Source organism: Aspergillus viridinutans (genome assembly GCF_018404265.1).
Source record: "Aspergillus viridinutans IFM 47045 DNA, scaffold_2, whole genome shotgun sequence".
NCBI lineage: Eukaryota > Fungi > Ascomycota > Eurotiomycetes > Eurotiales > Aspergillaceae > Aspergillus > Aspergillus viridinutans.
In genome coordinates, this window is record NW_025091218.1 from 91,410 (window position 1) to 114,226 (window position 22,817).

The following is a 22,817-nucleotide window of genomic DNA, read 5'->3' on the forward strand; positions in this document are numbered from 1 at the left end:
AGATGCTTGGTGGTTGAGATGTCAAAGCCTTGATGTGTGCCATTTTATATGGAATACAGAGGTGTCCAGCTCGCAAGGGTGTCCAACTTGGTTAGGAATTATGTTAAATGTCGCACTATGTGGGTTCAGAGACCAGAAAAATAAGAGAGGCAGATAGGCATGCTGTGTTAATATGCTCTATTCTTAAGGGTCAAGCTCCAGAATACTTGAATGGAGCTGGGGCTCTGACCTAGAAACTGGTCCAAAAATAACCTTATCACGTCTGACTAAGGTTGTTTCTCATCTCTTCTTAGCCTTGATAGAAGTTTCTTCTGTTTAGAGGGCCACGGCAGGCCTTTCTAAGAGGTTTCAGGAAGCATAGTAGAATTAGCTAGCTGAGATATATAATATATTAGTTATGCTATATGTAGAGTTGCATTTGGTGCGAGTTCGGGTGAGTTCAACCTTAGTTGGCACTGAACCGCTGTGATTTCGGGTCAAAATTTTAGAAATCACAACCAAATCGAACCCAGTGTGATTTGGTTGCAGATTCACCGCAAAAACCCGCTGCTAGGCCTAGCTATGCCTATCCTTACTAACCGTGGTTAGATTCAGGTTGGTTCGGGTTGGTTAAACCGCAAATTTTAACCATTTTGACCTTACTATTCCCCCTGAGGGGCCCCCGGGGCCCCTATCCATAGGGCCTATCACGCATGCTTATATAAAATTATTATTTTTATATGAAATATATGTAATTATCATCATATTAATCTAATTCTAAAATATTGATTCAATATCTATAGGGTTGAATGGGTGGTGGTTAAAAATCATCCTTAGATCATAGTGATTATTAAAGGGTGATGCACATATATATAAACTATCACCACTTTCATACCAACCTATAATAGAAATAATTATTCCCTTATATCTCACTAACCACTAGATATTTTGAATTGATATTTCATATTTAGATAGACTAGATACTAGGCTATCTAGTGATATTAATATTTCTATAGAAATCCTAGAAATTAGTGATTTCTATCTAAAACAGATTAGGCAGTTTCACCTAATCCGCAAAAACTATAAAAATTAAAACTAACGGTTTTCACCGAACCCGAATCAGGCCCGGGGTAGGGAACTCGAACCCAAAGTAATTCCCTAGGCTAGGCCCCGAGCCCGACCCACCGCGGGTTCGGTGAGGGTTGGATTCGATTTTTGCGGTTTGGTTATGCAACTCTAGACTATCTAGATCAGTCTGAGGAGGTTGAAACTGTCAATCTGAGGCATTTTCCATTAAATTAGGGATGATTGATATGAGGGATTTTATTAAAGTCAAATTATTAATAGCATTCCCAAGAGTCAGCAGACAATATCTTCTAAGCATGCCACAAATCCACAATCCAGATCAAATCCTTGATGAGGGGTTTCAAACCTTCCCAGGAATATAAGGTCTAACTAACTATAGTAGGGATTCGATCATTCAAATCGTCATATAGTAGGGCTATTGAATGATTCGAATCCCTACTATGATGATTTTTCTATATTACACCTAGGCTATAGATTGTAAGCGGGTGTTAAATACAAACCTAATAAAAGTTTAACAAGGTCTTAAATTCTATGTGATCCATATAGATGAACTTTCTCTTGGCGATAATTTAAGACCTTGTTGAACTTTCCAGAGACCTTGCTGAACTGCATGCCCCTAGCGAGATAAAGAAGAATGCAGTAATTTAATTTCTGAATTTTACCTTTAGACTGTGCCTTCCTTTTTGGGACTTTTCTGCTGTATGTTATTAATGCAGTGCAAAAATATAGTATGAAGTAATAAAGCTACTAGATTCTATAAAGGACCCCACATTCCCCCCATTAAAATAATATTCTACTGCTTCATCTGTATTAACTAACTGACAACAAGACTTTTTAGTTTCTTTCAACCCACACTATGCACTTCATCAATTTGCCCATCCTTGCTTTTTCAGCTTTGAGCTACTTTGCTCTTGACGTTGTTGCCTTTGGCTACTCTGGCTATGTCGGAAGTTGCGACAATATTAGGATTTTTAAGTCTGACATTCCTCCGCATTGGGCAATCTTTGGCGATTGCCCAAAGAGTCTTGGAGAGAGAGTATACAGCGTGATGAATATAGATTTGTGTTTTGCCAATGATGGTGGCAACCTTGTTGGCCATAAAAAGTAAGGTCTCTTCTTTACTATCTATAATTACATCTCTATAGTTACCTCTTTACTCCCTCTTCACCTAGTTACCTGCTTCTTCTTTTACTATATTTCTTAACTTAATCTCTCTTGCTAACATGTATCTACAGTGGTCTTGCTAGTGATAGCTGTTGGGACATATCTATGGACGGCACTATGCTCCATGCTACTTGTAATGTTGGTGATAATAAGATTACTTACGCTTCAATTGAGACAAGTAAGTCTCTATATCAATCACCAGTACTAGTATGGCTATTGACAATAGTGAACAGATGATTGGATCGGAAATAATGATGGGATAATGCAATGTTTTGGTCGGGGGGGCTATCCCTAATAAGTAGTCTTTGGTATGTACTAGCATCAGTGTACGTAGAGAGGTACATGGATCAAAATCTTTTGATATAGATTACCGCTTGCCTCATTAGGCATATCGCTTCCGCCTTCCCGATTCTGATTAGATAGATTACATTCTCTGCATGGCCGAAATCGGTCGTTTTAATTTATAGAGTTGCATAACCGAACCGCAAAAATCAAGATGCGGTTGGGCGGACGCCTCTCATGTCCGCGGCGGAGGGTGGGCATGAAGCAGTGGTGCGGACACTGCGGTAACACTTCCACATAGCCTCCCGAGCATTAATGACTGATATCAAAATATCACTTTGTCAAATGCTTCATGCAGTCCTCGCGCCTGTAGCCAAGTCTCTAATGCCTGCATGTCGCCCCGATTGGCTCTGTGGCCGCGTCGTTCCCCTAGGGAATCTGTGATCTCCTCCATCCCAGAGAACACTCTCTGAACGTCCTTTGTCTCTCGATATCTCTCACTGACCTTTTTCTGATGGCTGGGGATATCGCCCCACGAGTGTGTCTTGATGAAGCTCATATAAGCATCAATGTCCGTGGACACTCCCTCTAGACACAACACACCAGGCTTGCCCGCCAGCACGAAGCCTGTGAGGGAATAGTCAGGGGCGTGATTGACCAGATCGTTCCGCTTTTCTCGCGTTGAGAGGGAAGGGAAATAGAACCAGACTCTGACGATCGGTCCGGAACTGCTCTTGGTAGCTTCGGGTTTTGGAGCCTGTTGAGCCTCGAGAAAGCGCAGCGCTTCATCCTGGACGTATTCAAACGCCTCAAACAGATCATCTGTGGGCATTGCAGCGGCCAGCGTGGCCAGCTCGGCTTTGGACATCCAATCTGGTTGCCGCAGTGAGTAACTCAATGTGGGTGGCTGTGCTAGGTCCAGAGCATCGGATTGCACCGGTATTGATACGTTGACCTGTATTGTTTCTTCTCCCCCCGCAATCGGTAAACAGACTGCAAGGGGTAAGGTTGAAGGAATCCCAGAGGGCACTGCAGATGGATTCTCGCACCACTTGCGGAGTTTTGCAACGCATTGAGTGGTGGACACAGGTATGTCGATCTCTCCAGGAGATGGAAACATGGCTGTCAGGAGGTCAATTGTGGACAATTGAGACTCCATCAAGTCCGGTGGTAGCAGGAATAATTGTTTTTGTGCCATTTTGAGGACGTCAATCGGCGGACTGTGTGAGTAGCTCTTTGATAGGCAGCTGAAAAAGGTGCTGGCTTTTCAGTAGCCGCAATTGATTGGCTAGGTCAGCATTCTAGGATATGCATAACAGCGTAAGGTTGGACCCAAAGAGGAAAGATATCACCCCTGGGCCCTGGCGCTTATTCTTGAAAAATACACTAAACTTGAAATAGGTTGGCACGTGACTGTGTAGCGAAGAAAAATACCTTAGTGTTTGCTTAGAGTGGTTTGGATTAGATTTGGGTTGATCCACCAATACAGAAAAATGTAGATCTATGCAACATGTATCTACTTTTATTTTATAAGTATTATCATCCTTAATTTTCAACTTCTCATAATATAGGTCTTGTAATCTTATATGTGCCTTTATTTACTCTTAATATAGGTTAAAAACAAATGCTGTGATTGCAAGAATCATTCACTAGCTATGGTTTCAATCATAGCGCACATGACAAGCCTGCTGTAGCGCTTGCAAAGCATGTATGTTATATGCTAGGATATCATTGGGCCAATTGATCTAACATCTGCTTTACAGTGCAAATGGCTGACTGAATGTAACTAAAGCACAGTATTATGGCGTGCTCCTTCAAATGGTCTTCATCAGTCGGCAATTCTTACTGAAAATCAACCACAGCCTAACAACCTCGCCCATTCGGGTCTTACAATCACCAAATGAAGAATCATCTACGGCTTGTCCGGCTGTGATACACAGCTGTCTGCGCTAACTGGAGTAGAGAATTCCCTACTTTAGCCTAGGGCTACGTACAAAGCCTGCTAGTTTGCTAACTGGTGCTTCAGATCGGAATATCTGTCGCTTCCATCGTTTGTATGCTGAGCTAGGACGCATCATATCAGGGCTATTATTTGTGCAGAACTGCTTTGCTGACATAAATGATACACGTTTGTGGCGGGACAGCGGGTCGAGAATGCTTGCAGGAGCATGTCACAAGGGTCGGTCACAAGAGTCACAAGAGTCACAAGAGTGCGTAGAACCAGGGGAAAGGAAAGAGGATTTTATTTCTACAACAGATATGTCACAAACCGCTGGGCTTAACAGATATATTCCTGCTTTCTGGCTCTGCCACTAGAGCAGTCTAGATGTGTTTACATCAACTTCCGCAGCCACGCACTGTCAAGGGCAGCTATAGCAAGATTAGTTAGTAATTGGCCACAGTAGTCAGCCACATACCAGCGCTTGGATGGTCTCTTTGAGGAGCTGACATTGGCGTGGCCCTGATTGCCCCTCTTGCAGCTCTCCATGCGTGGGGCTTTGTCGCTGATTCTGCTGCCTGAATCCAACAACATAGCTGATAAATTTTAGTGATTACAAATGATATGTTACCGTTATTCCTTACTTCGTAGTGAACTGTTCATCCAGCCTTCCAGCCATGGATCCTGTCAGCGCGCTTTCAGTAGCAGCTGCTGTCGTCCAGTTTATTGAACTCGCCGGCAAACTTGTTAACACGTATTGCGAAGTCCGGTCCGCCGCCAAAGGTCAACCCTGCTGAGGTTGTAAGTCTCCTTGCCAATGCTACTGACTTAGCATCCGTCGCCTCCAGGGCTCAAGACAAGCTAAAAAGCCTGGGCTCGAGCTATCCCCGCCATGTGGAATCACTGCTCCGCCTTACGACCGAAGTTGTCAGTGTCGAGTCGAAAATCGAGTCTGCCATGGCGAAGTTGACGGTGAACCCTAGGAAGTATGAAACACACTCGAGAACTCGAGCGTTGGTAGCGATCAGGACTTTTTGGTCGGAAGCCGAGTTCAAACAGTGGAATCAGCAACTCGACAGGATTCGGGATCAGGTTATGATGAATGTTTTGATGTGTGTTTGGTAGGTGAATACGGTGTTCTCTGGTTTCTTCTCTTTTTTCCGTATCTTTTGTTTAAAGAGATTTACGCGTTTCAGGGACGAGACTAGAAAATTCGATACTCGGGCCGAACACATTCTTCAAGCTGTGGAGCGTATCGAGAAAGCGATAGATACCCGCAACAGCCTTTCAGAAGGTGAATCTTTACAGAGGAGGAGCCAATGAGTACTATATGAGGCTATCTGGGCGTCGACAGGCTTGTCCGATACTGCAACAACCGTGGATAGCATAGGACCAGCGCCAGTCCAGACTCCGATCGATGAGCAAAAGTCCTTTGAAGCAGAAATTCTCCGCAGCCTCAAATATGATGAGATCAAAAATCGCGCCAGCAGCATCAAATCAGCGTTTCCAGACACGTTCCAGTGGATATTTAAGGACAACCGGCATGGTTTTCAGAAATGGCTGATATCCCAGGATAAATCCATTTTCTGGATCACTGGAGTGCCGGCTTCCGGAAAGAGTACCTTGATGAAGTTTATCATAGAACACCCTAAGCTGAACGAGCTGCTGAAAACATGGGCGTGCGTGCCAGAACAGCTTCTACGTTGCCAAATTCTATTTCTGGAATCCCGGCTCGACAATCCAGAAATCGCGAGTCGGCCTACTCCGGTCGTTGCTGTTTCAGCTGCTCTTTCGTAGACGAGATCTCATTTCAGCTGTTGCGTCAAGGCGTCGACTTTACTTCAGTATCGCCGGGATCAGTGCACAGTCTCCAGAGCGGAGGTGGGAAGAACTCTGTGAATGTCTGGTTAGATTTGCTAGTTAGCTGTACACCGAAGGTTCGCGGATAGTACTTTTCATCGATGGACTGGACGAGTATGAGGACTTCGTTGAGGACGATCTTGAATCCATCCACACCACGGACGAGATGGTCCAGTTCTCATGGGCCTTCATGAAGGCTACGAGGTCAACCTCTGCGTATCCAGTCGACCGTTGAACTACTTCCGGGATAAATTCAAGGGTTGCCCAAGTTTGGCCATGCAGCATCTCACTCAACCCGATATCGATCACTATATCGAGGTCCGCCTTGGGAGTAGCGAGGCAATCAAGGAAATTAAGAGCCTCGAGGAGGAGGCCGTCGAGCAGCTGATATTCGACTTGAAATCAAAGGCTCAGGGTGTTTTCCTCTGGGTCATTCTTGTCGTCGACCAGCTTCTGTTAACCTGTCGAGACGAGCCACATATGAAAGCAGTGAGAAGAGTCTTCGACAGCTTGCCCGAAGACCTGGCTAAACCCTATGACGCTATACAGCAACAGACAGGCTTGGAAAGGCTAGTGGGTACGTCGAAATTGTACCAGCTGCTAATGGAATGGAAGCGATTTTCGAACCATCAGATGGAGTCTACCTTTCTCTGGCTCGCAGCCATATACGACATCAATCAGCCTCAGTATCCAACTCCAGAGAAAGAGTTACTCATGGTCAAGATAACCAAACCACTTGTCGAGGGGCATACGCGCGGCATCCTGCAGGTGCTGAGCCCCGTTTCGTATGGCAAGCCGGCCACGATCGACTTCCTCCACAAAACTGCCTATGAGTGGATTCAACAACCAGACAATTGGCGTCGCATTATAGCATGCGGTCCTCCGAATTATCGTGCTGATTTTGCTATTCCCGCAGTTCTCGTTACCCATATTAACTCCCCGGCTTGCCTTTTCCATGGTATGAACCTGAATCAGATCGTGACTCGAGCCGCGTACGTTCCAGAATACTCCAGATGCTCGCGCGCAAGCTCGTTTCCATCATTGACAAGCTCAACGAGAAACACCTGAAATTCAAAACAGGGTCCTCAACGCCAGTTCAGAATTCGACGCAGAGATCCTTAACCTGGGCCGCCGCATGGGGTTGCCATGCATATCTTCAAGGTAAATTGGACCTCTCAGGTACAATATCCCAGACAACACACGAGAAGCATCGCTTCTTCTTCCCCAGCCGAAAGGTTCGGGATGTCGATGTAAAAAGCTCACTCCTCGAGGCAGCCATCTTCGACTTCGATCAGTTTGGGACCGGGCCGCTAGACGCCTGGAGTGCAACCCAACGGCTAAAGACAATCAAAGTGCTACTTCTGCGGGGCGCACGGATTGAGAGATACATGTTAGAGAGGCTCAAAACACAGCAAACGGGTAATAGTTTATACGCTCAGCTTTTGCTGGAGATGGCTAAAGATCGTGACGTATTAGCTAACTTTGATGCTAAAGTTGAGGCGACTTATCCAGAAAGCGCGGTTTCGTGGGAAAGCGCTTGCTAGTTAGCGCGTGGTTGCTTAAGAAGCCTCAGCCCAATTACAGCAAAAGTTACCAACGGCAAACATTTATCCTCTTATAATTGGGTAGACGCTGGTGCGCCGGCCATTGCTATCCCTGGTAGCTCACCATTTTGGTCACCACCAGAGGCTGCTCGAAAGCTAAAAACATACTCTGGTCTTATTTACTCAGAATATATGAGCTTAATACAGCTCTACATCACATACAAAAACGGGCAAGGTAATGTTCAGGCTCTGGGTGAACTTGGTCACGAACGATTCAGAGATATTGGCTAGTAGCAAACTCTCCACGAACGGGCAACATCATACACAAGTTCTCGGACAGGACTTTAAGTCGGGGAGATAAGCAGCTTATTAGGTTTATCTGTCAGATTCTGCACGGAAAGGCGAGATGGATGCAAGAGACTTGGAGACGTATAGGACAAAGACAGACTAAGGGCGGACATTTATATCATATCAATAACGCACATTCAAGGTATAATAATTGTTTAAAAGGCTAATCGGCCTTTTAGGGAAGGAAAAAGAAAGAGGAGTTAGTTTCTATAAAGGATGTGGCACAATGGTTGATATCAAGACTGCAACTAACGCCACCCGCATACATTTCTATATGTTTGCGATTTATAGGACGAAAAATCTAATTCTCAAGGCAGGATACCGGACTATTTATGCACCTAGATGTATGTAGGCAGCCCATGACATAGGATCTCCCTCCAGTCCACCTGCAAATAACTCTGACCGCACACGAAGAACTGCATCCCGATAGGCCAACGCCACTGACAACTTCTTCGCACCTGCTGGCGAGTTTGTAGCAAGTGACTTGTAAAAGTATTCCGTAACTTTCACGCAGACATTATCATTAGTAGGCCACAGGGTCCCGATAACGTTAGGAAAGCCAGCAACCTGGAAAGCGCTGGCAATGTGAAGGCTCTCGTCGGCGAATCGGGTGGGTCTAACCTCTGCGGTTGAGCAAGCTGACAGGTACGCAATACAAGTTCGTCCTCCTGTCGAGATTGTACTGCATATGCTCGAAACGGTTAGTTTGTCAAGAATTACACCCGATTGGCCTTCTTTTTGCAGAAGCAGATGGCTCTGAGACGGGTCGTGTGGATCTGATAGCCCGTGACAAGCGAAATGAACAATTTCAGAGCCGCCAAGTTTCCCCAGGACATGTTCGGCCGTCGGATTCTCTAGAAGTTCAGACCGGAAGACGCCGTCACACGCATTTCGAATGGCGAACCATTCATCCCGAACTCCATCCAGCGGAGCTTCCCCCGGCGTCGTCGGCATTGTAACGACAAGGATTGAAGTTTCGTTCTCTGCATTACATCCCCATCTTTGCGATAGCCAGTGCGCGTAGGCAAGAGCCCTGATCGAAGATGTATAAGATGATATTGTTTGTTGCAGGCAGTTCTCTCTAGGATTCCCTTTGTAGCAGCCAGCCGCATGAAATGGGAACCTGGTGGCGAGCCCTGTTCCCAACCACCAAACACGTGGCACGCCTATTTGAGAGTGACTAGAACTTCCATTTACCTCCTGTAGAATGGGCTTGACGCAGGTATACCACAGCCACTCCAAGAACAGTCTATTGTTTGCAGATCTCGTTCCACTTCCCGCATCGCGACCTTGGCCGGAGGTAGCTGTTGATGCTGATGTAGAAGCTCGAATTTCCTGATCTGATGACCACTTGTCGAGGCTTCTCTTCATCTCAGGGAGTTCTATCGACCTGATGCACTCACTAGAGACAATGATTGCATCCGCCCGAACAAGGGTTGCATTGACGACGATTATTACACCGCCGGTTGCACATCTCTTGAGTTCGTCTATTGAAGGCTCCAACAGAAACGTTTCGTAGCCCTTTCTCTGACGGATCTGACAGACCACTTCCTTAAGCCTCTCTCCTGCTCCAATGCGCTGCCTCGCAAGCATCAGTCGAGTTGAAGCGTTGGAGGACTCGACCGCCGAGATTTGAAAGAGGAGCCTCTTGTACTCGCAAGCCAGATCAGGACAGTCTTGTTCGAGGGCTGCGACGCCATCTTGTTTATCAAACATGTATCGAAGAATGAGGCCACGGCCAAACTCCACCTTCTGAAGAGCTTCAGAGACGCGGTTCTCTTGCAGGTATAATGAACAGACCTCAGCAGCTAGGCCTGCAATTTGTAGTACAGCGTGCTGCTGGTCGCTCAAACTCAATGATCGGTCACACAATTCCGGGAGCATTTTAAGAGCACTGTCCCCCACCTCAATTGCTTCCGCAAAGAGACCTTCATCTTCCATAATGCCAATGGCCATTTGAGCAGCCTTCACTCGAAGGGTTGTACGAGTTGTAGTACACCGACACGCTCGTAGAAAGAACTGCAATGCCTTCTCCAAGTTTCTATGCTCGGACTCATAATAGTGAAGATTCGCTAGATTAATAGACGATACCGCCCAGTCAGGGTCGTCCGGTGGTCTTGTGTTGTTGGCTTCCGAGAAGAGCCTGTTGGCTTCCTTGAAGCTCTCTGTGTCCCGAAGAAGCTCAAATTGTCGGGTGTAAATGATGGCCAGATTGTTGGCACATGAAAGGTGAAATGGATGATTTGCAGACTTGGTCGTCAATTTCATTGCGTTCTTCCCAGCAGTCAAAGCTTCACAGAGAGTGCTCCTTTCCTCGGTTTGTTCATAAAAAAGGCGTAGACATGTGGCAAGGGAGCCCAGGTATATCGCTTTCTCGGTAGGGTTTCTCTCTTTTTCGCTAGCAGTCTTCAATCCCTTCACGGCTTCTAGAAGGTCTTTCAACTCTCCTCCTCTCTCAAACTTGTCGTTTAACGTCAACGCCAGGCTATGCAGACATTTGGTCTCTCCAAGCTCTGGGCGCCCTACTGACAACTGAACAGCCTCGTGAAGCCGATCAAGTGCGTCATCAAGATGTGCAGTGTCTCCTGTGCATAGAAATTTCCGACTGAGCATATTCCCAAGCGCACTGAGGCGCAGTGGCCGTTTCATGTCGCTCAGTGCAGTGGCAGCCAAAACCGACTCTTCATAATTGATGGCACTGTTCAAGTGCTCAGGATCCCCTGTTCGTTCAAATTTCAGCTCAAGCATCAATGCAAGGTTGTGCCGCCAGCACGTAGCATCTGGATGTTCGCTGCAGGTGGCAAGGGCCCAGCGGACTCTTTTGATTGCATAATCAAGTTGATTGGCTCCGAATACCTCTGTCGATTCCTGGGAGAGTCTGAGGAGGACACCGGCAAGGGTTGCTTCACAGGAGGCTTGATCGTTCACTTCATGTTGGCGTGCCAGTTCCACGGCGTCACAGGCAATTGAAAAAGCAGACTCTGCATGGTCAATCTCTCTAGTTTCGACGAAAAGGTCAGTCTGCAGTATTGCCAAATTTTGCAAGCTCGCTATTCGCGAAGGCACATGATTAAATGAGGTGCCTTCCTTGGCATTATGGATAGCGTTGTCAAGGTCCGATCTGTTTCCGTATGCTTTGTGTCTCTGTCTAAAGATCATAACCAATAATTCTACGCTATATCGATAAGGCTCTGAACTCCGGCGGGAAGCCTGCTTTGCCTTTTCCGCTACCTCGATCGCCTTGTTGAAAACGTTGCTCGCTGGGGCAAGTTGGGCTTGCTCGTAGAGATCCGTGGCGTATTGTAGCGCTTCTTGCAAAGTAAGAGCGCTCTTCCCCCCCGGTGGCGCTTTCTGGGCAGAATCCGACATCGTCTATCAAGGAGCTCCTGTGGTGCTATTGCCGCCCGAATTCCCGGATGGTAGTTCGGTTGTGACAATGGGACTGTTGCTTTCAGGTCCCAAGCTTGATCGCACTCTCTAACATGAAGTCAGCCTCGTCTTGTAAAGACCCCGCCTTCAGGCAGCCACTGGCTGCCCAAGGCTTTGTGATCTTCCAATCGCTGCAAGTTTGATAACATGCTCATCACGAAGCTGATGCCACGTGATGAATCGGTATCATTTGTCGTCCTTTTCACAAACGGCTCCGGCCCCTCAACACCCCACAACCATCTTCATTAACACATCATTTCTATATATGCTCCATGAATTCGAACGATTCTAACGAGCAGAGAAAGGCCTTGCTTATTGGTAGTCCCTACGGCGGCCTTCAAGGCGTTTCCAACGATGTGACTACTATGGCAACGATGCTCGAAAGCAGAGGGTTCACTATCGCCAAATGCTGCGACCATCTGGCGACGCGTGATGGCATTAGAAGCGCCTGGAATTTACTGATATGCTCACTGGATGAAAATGACACAGTCGTCATTTATTACTCAGGTCACGGAGCCCTCGTGGAAGCCCCGAAAACGACTGCCGACGAAGCAAAGTCACCACGGCCAAAATACCATCAGTTCCTGGTTCCAATGGACTATGATGAGACTACAGGCGATGATTTCCGCGGTCTGCTCGATGTCGAACTTACCGACCTTCTTCGACGAACGACCGATATAACCAGCAACGTCACAGTTATTTTCGATTGCTGCCACTCTGCAAATATCGCTCGGGATCCCGTTAGTTCCCGTACTCCACGCTACAAGTGCTTGCCACGCCAGATGTACAATGTGGCGAGTTACATTGACGGACTCAAGAGAGACGGATACTTGCGAGGTAACGTTGAGACCGAGGACAACCCACACGCTGTAAAAATATGCGCCGCTGATGTCCACTCACTGGCGTGGGAGCGTAAGGGCGCAAATGGCAAACAAATCAGTATAATGACTGAACTTCTGGTCCGCGAGATTAACGACATTCGAAATCAATACTCGTCATGGAAAACAACAATGACCAAGGTCTGCGAGGAGGTTAGAAGGGAGTTCCGTGATCAACGTCCTCAAGTATATGGCGCCCACCATCGACTGTACTTTTCCATGGAAGAACGGAGATCAACAGGGTTCCACGTCACTCTGAGAGGCGACCACACCATCCTTCACGCAGGACAAGTTGCTGGGGTGAACGTTGGCGATACTTATGTGATTTGGCCATACGGCGACGGTGATAGTGGAACGAACCTTATCGGAGACGCGCGAGTCCACAGTGTGTGTGGCTTTGAAGCTACGCTTCTAGTCAGGTGGAACTCTAGCATGCCATCAGGAGGAGCATTCGCCTATCTCCAAGCCCCAGCGCCAATTTCCAGATGGCCGATCCAATTCCCAGGAACCCTAGAAAGATTTGGAAGAACTATCGATCAGTCAGAGGTACTTCGACCTTGGCTTCAAGATGAAGAGACGGATGCATTCCTGAAGTGTGTTTATGAGGGCAACGATCTCATACTATACACCAACGAAGGCGTCCATATTGCTTCCATGGAAAGATCAAGCAATTATTTCGAAGGTTTGCTCAAGGCAGCAGAGCAGCTAGCGCGCGCACAGCACCTTCTCAATCTCGAATGCAATAATGAGGAAGAGAAACTTTCCCATGACTTCCGTGTTTCGCTGAGCCCTAGGCACAACAACAGTGCGTGCATCCGAGAGGGAGGCCAAATCTATGTTAAGATGGAAAACCACGGCGCTTATAGAATATATGTCCATGTTTTCTATATCACAGCTACTGGGCTGATTACGGAGATTGAGAAGAGATCTTTCGGGAATCGTCAGAGCGCAACACTAGGTGAAAACTGGATACGGAAATGCGGGGGTATCGAAATTATGTGGCCGCGGGGGATGCCTCGGATATCTCCTATCACGGAACACATTGCGTTTGTGATAACAGATCAAGAAGTGGATTTGAGCATTCTCGAAACGTCAGAAGCTTCTCTGCGAAACGCCAAGAAACCAGCAGAGCTTTCTCAGATTCGCTACGATGTTGTTCATGAATCCCTTATGGTTCTTCCTGCTGAACCCCTTCCGAGTGATGCAAGTGGTTAGTCACTAGGATTGCCTTTGGGAACTGGCTATATCGGTGTGCCCTTCACCTCAACTGCAGTCTGTAATATGTTTGGAGGTATATTGATTGGCCTCATCATCTAGATTAATATCTTTATCAACAAGTCTATACCGCTATCGACCTTGGGTTTAGCTGAATGGTCCGCAAAGGGCGACTGCTGCATCAGGTTCACGGTAATGGCTAAAAGGACCAGAATAAAGACAGGAGAGAACCGCTTGGATATTTAGTTCCTCCTGTTCGCTTAGTGGAACGTCAAGCTATATTAGGCATCAATCGTTCTACCAACCTTGCAATTCAGAGCAGTGTACTCAGTAGTACTGACTTCGTCAAGGGCACGGAGTGCTTTTCCCGGTTTCTACTGTCATTATTCAGTAGGCCCCGGTGATCGTCCCTTCTTAAATTAGAACAGAATTTGTCGTAGCTTCTAAGGTGGTAGGTGATTAACTCAAATTGGGCCCGGGGGACGGCCGCTACAGCAATATCTTTAAGCCCTAGATGAGGTCCGATGGGATTCTGTTGCCCAGGCATCAGCTGCTCTTTCTTATTCCGCCCTATCGATCTCGTGTCCTTAGTCCTATAATTAACATATCTAGGTCTAGTTAAGATTATTCGATAAGCTTTTCCGTTCTAAGAGGCCCTAGGACATATGCACCTAATGTGGGTTATGCATGTTCAACCCATATCCATATCAGTTGGATCAGGTCAACCCAGACCCACCCATTCTGTGGATTGGGTTATGAAACCATCCAGAATGCTGCTGCTTGCGACAGATTGTAGCATTGGCTTGTAGAATACGATTGATAACGATATCAACCCAGTAAATGATTCACTGCTATTCAACATGGATCGAAGTAAAGCTCCCATCAACTCTCCTCGACAGTATCGCGATAGAGATAGTCCACGAACTGGTCCGGGACCTGGCCACCAGCCATCTCGTTCTCCTCTGCAAAAGTCCTGATCTCGGCTTCCTCCTTGTCCGTCAATGAAATCTGCAGAGCATCCCAGTTCACCTCCAAGTACTTGACCCTTCTCGTTCCTGGAATGGCAAAAATATCGTTTCCTTGTTTCAAGAGCCAGGCCAGTGCCAGCTGAGATACGGTGCAACCCTTCTTCTCCGCCAGTGCCGCGAACTGACTGGCAACTTTGACGTTGCGCTCGCGATTCTCTTCTCGAAACTTGGGTATGGCCTTCCGTCTCTTATCCTCACTATCGCCGACTGGCTCACCCCTGCTGAAAGTGGACGTGATGACCCCGCGTCCAAGGGGACAGGAAGCCACAAGCGCCACCCCCAGTTCTCGACAGGTTGCCAAGAGGTTTGTGCCTGCTGGGCCCTCGATATCGCGTGAAAAGACGCAGTACTCGGTTTGGACGGCCACGACATTGGCAATCTTGCATGCGCGCCGGAGGGTCGCGGAAGACACAGATGACACGCCAATGTGCTTGATCTTGCCTTCTCTGTGACTGAATGAGCCTATGAGCATTCAACATTGGGATTTTGTGCCTTACGCCTGAAGTTCAACCATAGCTCTCATGGTTTCCTCGATGGGAGTCTGTGGGTTGGGACTGTGCAAATAGACTGACGGAAAAACCTGGTTAGCAATACTAGCCTCTGTCCAGTCACGGGTTTGGTGCTAACAGAGGTCAATGGAATCGACCCCCAATCTTTTGAGGCTTTCATCGCAAGCTTTCTTGCAGTATGCGGCGGAACTGTTGATCTCATGGAGTTTTCCTCACTGGACAAACCCGAACTTGGCCGCGAGAAAGATTTGGTCGCGCTTTCCGGTCCGTCGGAACCATTTTCCCAGAAGCTCCTCATTGTCGCCATAGAGACTTGGTAGGTAGAATTAATCAGCAATTGAATCATACAGATTGGTGCTGCTGGAAGACGTACTCGGATGTATCCCAAAATGTCTGTCCCTACCTGGATCGATGGGAAATATCGAGGTTCTTACCACAAGGACCGTACTGCAATCCAAGTCCTGAGCCATCAAGCGTGGCCTCGATAAGAGTGGCTTTCAGTATACGCAGGCTGAACAGCCAATCAGGGTAAAACATTGCCGAGTAAGCCTATTGCCTTGCAACCCAAACAGATTAAGAACAGAGCAAAAGATATTTCTATGTTGATCATCTGAATAATGGCCATCACTGCCAGTCTCCTATAGTATCCCGGGCACCCTTTTGGGATGGCCCGGGACACCATTATTCAGGATGTCCAATCAAGTGTAAGAACATCCGAGTGCACCAACCAGTGCTATTCTAGCGAAGCTCCACTAGTTAAACCCCCACAAGCCGGCAATTACCTTAGCGAGTGGAGGCGCTTATCTTACGCCAGCTTAGGTCCTTTTTTCCTGAAGATGAGAGCGGACACTGTGGTTTAGCAATCAAATGGATAGTTGGATGTGACTACTGGACGCATGGGCAAAAGAAGAGTCAGGACGGGCTGCCAGACATGCCGGTAAGTCTCTGTCAAAACTACGCCGGCGTGTGGCTGAGGACTGAGGACATTCTAGGATTCGCAAGGTCAAATGCGATGAAGGCTATCCGGCGTGCCGTCGGTGTCTTTCCACTGGTCGCACCTGTGATGGATATGGCATCTGGGGTGGCGGCAGCTCCAACAGACCTACGAAACCTTCTGCTGTCGCTGTGAACTCTGCGCTTGTCATCCGACCAATGTCAGATTTCCAACTGTCTGCGAGGACCAACAATGAAGAGGGCCGCTATCTTCAATGGTTCAAAGAACGGACCGGATCGAAAATGTCAGGTTCATTTTTCTCAGAATTCTGGAGCGGCTTTGTCCTACAGGCTGGTATGAGCGACCCCGCAGTGCTGCACGCCATCCTTGCCCTAAGTTCGGTCCATCGGCACGGCATCTTGAACGATGATGGTCTCGAGACAGGGGACGAGGAAAAGGTGACCCTGTCCCGCTATAGTAAGGCGATCAATTATCTACAGCCTCATTTCAAGGCAAAGGACCGGACTGCCTTTCGGATAGCTCTCATTGTCTGCATTCTGTTCATTGCGTTAGAGCTGCTTCGAGGCCGTTTCGAATCGGCACGTATCCATCTTCGACAGGGCTTAAACCTCCTCGAAGGGTCAGGTCTCTCGAAAAGAAAAGGCCACCTTCTTGTAGGGCACAAGAGTATGTCGATGACTGGATTGTGCAAGCATTATCCAGGTTTCACATCCAACTCGAGCTACTTAAGCAAGTCCACCATGGCTCTTTTTTACGGCTCCAGGTCCATTTCTTGCAATGTAAATCGCCAACATTTCCCTCTGTCAAAGAGGCGTGGTCCTGGCTTCACCACCTGATGGGAACAGTTTTCCATTTGAATGGAGAAGTGCGTGAGAAATTCTATCCAGAGGACAGCCCTCCAGCAGAGCTGCTCAAGCGCCAGCGATCCATCCATGAGAATCTTACCCAGTGGCTGAACACCTGCAATGCCACGATCCAGGCCATGAACGGCCGTATGCGCAAAGACCAAGCGCAAATCTACGGGCTGCTTCGCACATATCACATTATGATAACTATCATGGCGGCGACCTGTCTTTATCCTGGTGATGAAATGGTCTTCGACTTGCATACCGACCAATTTCTGGAAATGATTACCATGCTGGCACATCTCTGGAAATTCCTCTCAATGTATTCCGCCTTTGGCTCTCGACCGGCCCGGTTCTTCATGTCGCGGTCGATTGGAGATCTGGGCTGGATTGCTCCACTCTACTATACCACCATCAAATGTCGTGTGCACCGCATTCGACTCCATGCTATCCGACTGCTGGAGGCCAGCTTCCACAGGGAAGGGTTCTGGGATTCACAGATCTTGGCATTCGTGGCGCGAAAGGTGATGGAGATTGAGGAGGGGGACCTCTATCAGCTTCTAGATTCGGTGGATGACTTTGCGCTGCATCGCCCTCCGGGGCATGACGATATGCTGTTTCCGCCCCTGCCTGAATCTTGCAGACTATCCGATGTCGAAGTGAGTCTGTTGGGCGATCCTGTCAGTACGATTTCTATTCTTTGTAACCCGAGCGTCTATGGAACAGGCCGCAAAGTCTCTGTTGCAAGTTACGAGGTCGCATTTTGACCGACACGGTCTGTGATTGCACGTTGATTCGATATATTTCTCATATAAACTAATATCATCGATCATTGGTGGATATAGTTCTGGTGACAGGAGTCTCCCTTGAGTAGGTACGGGTCAGTCCTGTTTGTGAACCAGAAAAACCCGCATGCCTTAGTTCTTACTTGCACAGGGCGACCAATTATTACATTGATTGCTCGAATAACCTATGTTACATTGGAATCATTGTCAGTGCAAAGCGCATTCTGGTGATATCTGCGGAGACCAGAAGTACAGGCTACCGCACCCAATCCCTGCGTTAGACCTTCCCAGAAGCACTGTCTCGTCGGCTCCATGACGAGAAACTCATAGAGCGGAACGTTCCTCTCTTCCGTGGTGGGATACTGGCCTCCTCCTCCTTAGCCATCGGCGCTGGGCGCACCTGGTCGTTTCGCTTCTTATAGAGCCACCAACTGGACATGACAACCAGCGTGAGAGGCACTGTTATCGCAGCCCATAGCCGCCATACCGATGTCGATCCAGACCCGTTGTTACCGCCACCACCGTTAAAACCACCAGCACTTAGGATTGTCTGTGAAACAATATCAGCATACCAGGATTGTTCTGGAATCCGCCTTAAGTGCACTCACCGCGATGAATGTCCCTGGTAGAAAGACCATTGTCAAGGCAGCAATCGCATTCATGCTGGTACTATCCCGTTTCATACTCGCCGCCAATTGGATGTTACTCGCTGCATCCTGCTGCGTCACGAGGTTATACACCAGCGCCATCGTGCTGTCTTTGCGGTTCTTGTAGTTGAGAAACCATATCTTCTGCTTCTGCATGGACTCAATGACATATGTGATCGAGTCGGACGCGCGCTCAAACACCCGGGCCGGGCTCCCCAGGGCTTCATGCAAGCGAGCATGCGCCGTGCGGATGGCGGTTGCTGTGATGATCGCGACGTCGGCATTCCCCAGATGCGAATCCGCATTTTGAGAGATAATCTGCAGTTCCTTTGTCAGTTCTCCTAATTTGCGGCGGTCGTTGGCTTCGAGCCCGGCGAGATGGTCGTCGACTTTGTTGATCTGGGTCCACATGTATCGCCGGAATCGCTGGGCGTGATATTTCGAGGCCTCGAAGGATAATGTTGACAGGATGACGGCGAGATCGAACGGATCGTCAAGCAGGATTCTTGCCCTTTGCTCTGGCGGTGCCGTTCTGATGCTGATGTTGAAAATGTCCTGCAGGGCTTGGATACTCGAGTCTCCTTCCTTGTGGGAAATGATATAGGTCGTGAGATGCAATGCCGCGTCATAGCGCACATATACTGAGAGAGGTGCCCCTTGAAAGTGCAAGTTCCAGCGAGGGTGTTGGCAGTAGAAATCTGCGGCCGTCAGCCAGTTTCAACTTATCAAATGCAACAGTTGCAGCGGACCACAAGCTAATATGTTACTATTGCTATCGGACGTCCATCGTGTCTGCGGCGCCCAGTAGTCTGGCCTTCCAAGCAAGTTCATAATAAATGACGGATCAGCGTTCAGGTACTTGAAAAGGTCCGCCGTGTTATCTTGAGTCATGGATATCCGACTTGCAAACGAAGTATGCTTCTCTGGTATAAGAGGCACGAAGCTATCCTGACTGTCAGTGGGCGAAGGCGACAGATGTCTGGAACATACAAGGCAAGTAGTCTCGAAGGTTTCGAATGGCCGAAGGGTGCATTCGTGCGAGAAGGTTTTGGAATACTCTAACCTGCCCATCAGCTCCGTTTGGTCTGGCGGAACAGATGCTCCTACCCGAAGGAGTTGGTCCAATCCCCGAGAGTCGAGCGTATTCCATGCTTTCCACTATCAGTAATCGATCAATACCTGGACGATGATCGTTCTGACTGACATGCGGTGTCTTCATTCACATCCAGAAACATGATTTCAGTCTCGTCGGAAAAATTCCGAGGGTTTTTAAAATGCATGTCATGCTGCACCGCTGGAAAGACGTCCTGGAGGGACTGGAGGTTACCGAGAGGGTAGTTGCTGCGGTTCAAATTGAAGTTAAAGTCTAGATCCTTGGCTTCCAAATCACTTGTTTGAGCATGACGAAAGATATCCTTCATCTCAATCGAATTGCTTCGAGGAAGCACCTTTGTCTGCGAAAAGGACGCCTCTAACCGTGAGAAGTTGGCATCCTCATGGTTGGTACTTATAGGCTGGACATCACCCATTTTGCTGATATTGACCTGCAATTCTGTCTGACAGAACAAGCTTAAATCCAAGAATGTAGAGACCTCCTCGGCTAGACTCCAGACTATATCTGCAGACAGGGTGCAGAAGGCTCAACTTCTTCTCAACCAGAATGAGCCTCATCACTGGGCCAGTGCACTTGCACTCGGCAGAGATTACTCTGTCCGGCCAGTGTGACAGTCCGAAGGATGCTGGATAATACGCCACCAACGGACAGAGCGTCCTGTCTGGCCCAGCCGCTTGTCAGCTGGTCATGCCGAGACAAAAAAAATGTTGTCCTGTTCTCGGCCTTGTGAGTTCAAAGGCCTGCAGAGTGATAATCATCTTAGGAAACCATGTCTTCAGAATCCGGGGATATCGGATCGGCAAGGGTTGAAAGGCTGAATATATGGATTGACTTTAGAATGGCATGAGTGTGACCATGGTTATGAACCCGTCAGCCGCCAGGAGGCGGAGGAATTGAATGGAGATGGATATGGACACGTAGTAAGCGCTAAGCCTGGTTCAAAATTGGCCCGGTCTTGGTATTTCTTCTTATTGACCTGGTTTTTTCTTTTCTTTTTCTGATATCAGTCAGGAACTCAATATTCGTACCCTGGCTTCCACCAATCCTGGCCCCGCTGGTTTCCACGTGCTATGGCGACTGCGATTGACTATGATGCTCTCCTTGCAAGGTTCGATGACCTGGTTGCTCGAGAAATCATATATTATTCCCCGCCAACCACAATACCACTGAACGATGGGGGCTTTCCTGTGAGAAACCCCGGTATTAAATCGACATTCACTAACAATATATCAATTTCAGATCGAATTTCATATTAGTCCTTCACTCCGCACCAAGCCGGCTTATATTGGCGACAATTTCCACTCCAGTGGTAGTACATCACCCGAAGGCTTTGGACCAGGCAGTGATATTGCCAACGCAGATCCGCACCTGCTCATTGCCACTATTAACCAGACTCATCTCCTCGTAATCAACAAGTTTTCTGTTTTCCGGCCACAGTTGCTCTTGCTGACATGCGACTCCTACCGGCGGCAGCATGAACCGCTCACTGTGGAAGACTTTGCGGCGATTCACAGTGTCCTGAGCTCTTCGAAAACCCCCCATCTTGTTATATACAACTGTGGACCGATAGCTGGCGCAAGCAGGAACCATAAACATATGCAGATTTTACCGCGCCCTGCCCATCTGTTTCCTGATGACCCGAACTTTGACCCTGGGGTGATTCCATTTCAGTATGTTCTGCGATATCTTCACGATCTGGATTTCGAAAATCAGGACTGCCCCTCAAAGCTCTGTGAAGTGTACCAGGAATTATTGGCAGAGGCGAAAGAAAGGCTTGGACAGTCAGCTAGCACCAATACTGAAGGGTACTTTCCACATAACGTCGTGTTGGCCCGAGAGTGGATGATTGTCATCCCCAGGCGCAGTAACAATTTTGAGGGCATCACGGCCAATGCGGCCGGAATGATGGGCTCTGTTTGGTTGAAGAGCGAAGACGAGTTGGCTCGCTGGAAGGAGGTCGGACCGACCAAAGCTCTGGGTGGTTTGGGATGGTCGAGAGAGTTTAAGAAGGAGGCCTAGCATGCATTATAGACATTGGTGGATGCATTCGAAGCGTGATCAAACTTTTTTAAGCAATATGGCTAAAATAAATAGAGAACACTCGCCCGAACGAGACCAGGATATTATCATAATATCTTCATGGCCGCTTCAGCCAGATGTACAGCCTCCAGTTCCTGATTCTTGATGACCGAAATCAAATAGTTTGTCCCATATTCCGACACTGCACGGACAATGACATTCTCTCCATATCCACAGTCCTTCTCCGTAGGTGCTGCTTCAGTGTATTCAGCAAAGCTCTCCTTGGTGATCGCATCTTCCTTGGACAGCAACACCCAGCTGGCCTGGTCTCTTGCCTCCTGGTACGTCTGGAAGACTCCCTCGATGTCGATATCGCGCACTCTGCTGCCCTCGTCGGCGCTGTACTCGACATTAGCTTGTATCACGTAGTACAACGGCTTGGTAATGCGGCCCTCAAGGACCTCGTCGATGAGCTTTTCGTCCTTCGGAGTTGTGATGATATGAACCCGGAATTCTGTTCCATCAGGCGCAACAGCAAAAACGGCTAAGCCCGATCGTTCGGGGAGATCTCTGTTCTCAAATATCTCGGGCTTGGTCTCGTACGTGGTGAACCACTCCTTTTCGTAGCCCGCGTCAAACAGACAACGGTATGCAGCAGCTTTGGCTGCCTGGAGATTTGTGTAGGTGGCCGGGATTCGGACCTTTTCGACAACGTTGTTTGGGTTTTTCTGAAGGTGACTGGTCGTTGAAAGAATGTGGAATAGTTGTTTAGTAGTATCATTTGTGACCATCGTGGCGACAGTATCAGGGGACATGTGGTGGTGGATCAAGAATGAGTACGGCAAGTTTTCTACGTCGAATTGTTAACGAGTTCTCTCTACGTTACTATCCCAACTGCTTTTATATATCTGCGTACAACCCTCGTCATTCTTGCTTTGGTTGTTTTTAATGTTATGGGGTGATGTAGCTTGACGATGGCATGTTATGCGTGGCATGATGCTATTCCAACATAACCGGATTCTTAGGATTTTACCGGATCCTGACTTTGATCCTAAAGTGTCATCAATGATTCTTCGGCCGAATAAGTCGAGGCTCCGACCGGATGATAATTTTACTTGAAACGGTTTTCAGTAGAGGAAACGTGCCATTGATGGTCATAGTTCATTTGCCATCCTCCAACCGGACCTGAGC

At 48.0% G+C, this 22,817-nt stretch overlaps 10 protein-coding genes across 10 annotated transcripts; 5 read left to right on the forward strand and 5 right to left on the reverse strand.

Annotated features, from left to right (window-relative positions):
- Positions 1–2,836: 2,836 nt before the first annotated feature.
- On the reverse strand, positions 2,837–3,709 carry Aspvir_003620 (DUF1115 domain protein; the record flags this gene model as incomplete). Its single annotated transcript, XM_043266871.1, has 1 exon — positions 2,837–3,709. The coding sequence occupies one exon, from the start codon at positions 3,707–3,709 to the stop codon at positions 2,837–2,839; it is 873 nt and encodes a 290-aa protein (XP_043122806.1).
- A 1,418-nt stretch (positions 3,710–5,127) lies between these two features.
- On the forward strand, positions 5,128–6,247 carry Aspvir_003621 (uncharacterized protein; the record flags this gene model as incomplete). The annotated part of the gene is made up of 4 exons (XM_043266872.1): positions 5,128–5,233; positions 5,283–5,571; positions 5,647–5,744; positions 5,805–6,247. The coding sequence occupies 4 exons, from the start codon at positions 5,128–5,130 to the stop codon at positions 6,245–6,247; spliced, it is 936 nt and encodes a 311-aa protein (XP_043122807.1).
- A 243-nt stretch (positions 6,248–6,490) lies between these two features.
- On the forward strand, positions 6,491–7,854 carry Aspvir_003622 (uncharacterized protein; the record flags this gene model as incomplete). The annotated part of the gene is made up of 2 exons (XM_043266873.1): positions 6,491–7,202; positions 7,286–7,854. 2 exons carry the CDS (start codon positions 6,491–6,493, stop codon positions 7,852–7,854), a joined length of 1,281 nt encoding a protein of 426 aa, XP_043122808.1.
- A 678-nt stretch (positions 7,855–8,532) lies between these two features.
- Aspvir_003623 (CHAT domain-containing protein) lies at positions 8,533–11,571 on the reverse strand (the record flags this gene model as incomplete). Its single annotated transcript, XM_043266874.1, has 1 exon — positions 8,533–11,571. One exon carries the CDS (start codon positions 11,569–11,571, stop codon positions 8,533–8,535), a length of 3,039 nt encoding a protein of 1,012 aa, XP_043122809.1.
- Positions 11,572–11,903: 332 nt separating this feature from the next.
- On the forward strand, positions 11,904–13,724 carry Aspvir_003624 (uncharacterized protein; the record flags this gene model as incomplete). The annotated part of the gene is made up of 1 exon (XM_043266875.1): positions 11,904–13,724. One exon carries the CDS (start codon positions 11,904–11,906, stop codon positions 13,722–13,724), a length of 1,821 nt encoding a protein of 606 aa, XP_043122810.1.
- Positions 13,725–14,606: 882 nt separating this feature from the next.
- On the reverse strand, positions 14,607–15,559 carry Aspvir_003625 (putative aldo-keto reductase (AKR13); the record flags this gene model as incomplete). Its single annotated transcript, XM_043266876.1, has 3 exons — positions 14,607–15,198; positions 15,250–15,332; positions 15,380–15,559. 3 exons carry the CDS (start codon positions 15,557–15,559, stop codon positions 14,607–14,609), a joined length of 855 nt encoding a protein of 284 aa, XP_043122811.1.
- Positions 15,560–16,157: 598 nt separating this feature from the next.
- On the forward strand, positions 16,158–17,828 carry Aspvir_003626 (uncharacterized protein; the record flags this gene model as incomplete). The annotated part of the gene is made up of 3 exons (XM_043266877.1): positions 16,158–16,198; positions 16,254–16,882; positions 17,062–17,828. The coding sequence occupies 3 exons, from the start codon at positions 16,158–16,160 to the stop codon at positions 17,826–17,828; spliced, it is 1,437 nt and encodes a 478-aa protein (XP_043122812.1).
- A 295-nt stretch (positions 17,829–18,123) lies between these two features.
- On the reverse strand, positions 18,124–20,022 carry Aspvir_003627 (uncharacterized protein; the record flags this gene model as incomplete). The annotated part of the gene is made up of 4 exons (XM_043266878.1): positions 18,124–18,396; positions 18,455–19,149; positions 19,243–19,644; positions 19,698–20,022. The coding sequence occupies 4 exons, from the start codon at positions 20,020–20,022 to the stop codon at positions 18,124–18,126; spliced, it is 1,695 nt and encodes a 564-aa protein (XP_043122813.1).
- A 655-nt stretch (positions 20,023–20,677) lies between these two features.
- Positions 20,678–21,626, forward strand: Aspvir_003628 (putative phosphorylase; the record flags this gene model as incomplete). The annotated part of the gene is made up of 2 exons (XM_043266879.1): positions 20,678–20,794; positions 20,847–21,626. 2 exons carry the CDS (start codon positions 20,678–20,680, stop codon positions 21,624–21,626), a joined length of 897 nt encoding a protein of 298 aa, XP_043122814.1.
- Positions 21,627–21,733: 107 nt separating this feature from the next.
- On the reverse strand, positions 21,734–22,417 carry Aspvir_003629 (uncharacterized protein; the record flags this gene model as incomplete). Its single annotated transcript, XM_043266880.1, has 1 exon — positions 21,734–22,417. The coding sequence occupies one exon, from the start codon at positions 22,415–22,417 to the stop codon at positions 21,734–21,736; it is 684 nt and encodes a 227-aa protein (XP_043122815.1).
- Between the last annotated feature and the right edge of the window lie 400 nt (positions 22,418–22,817).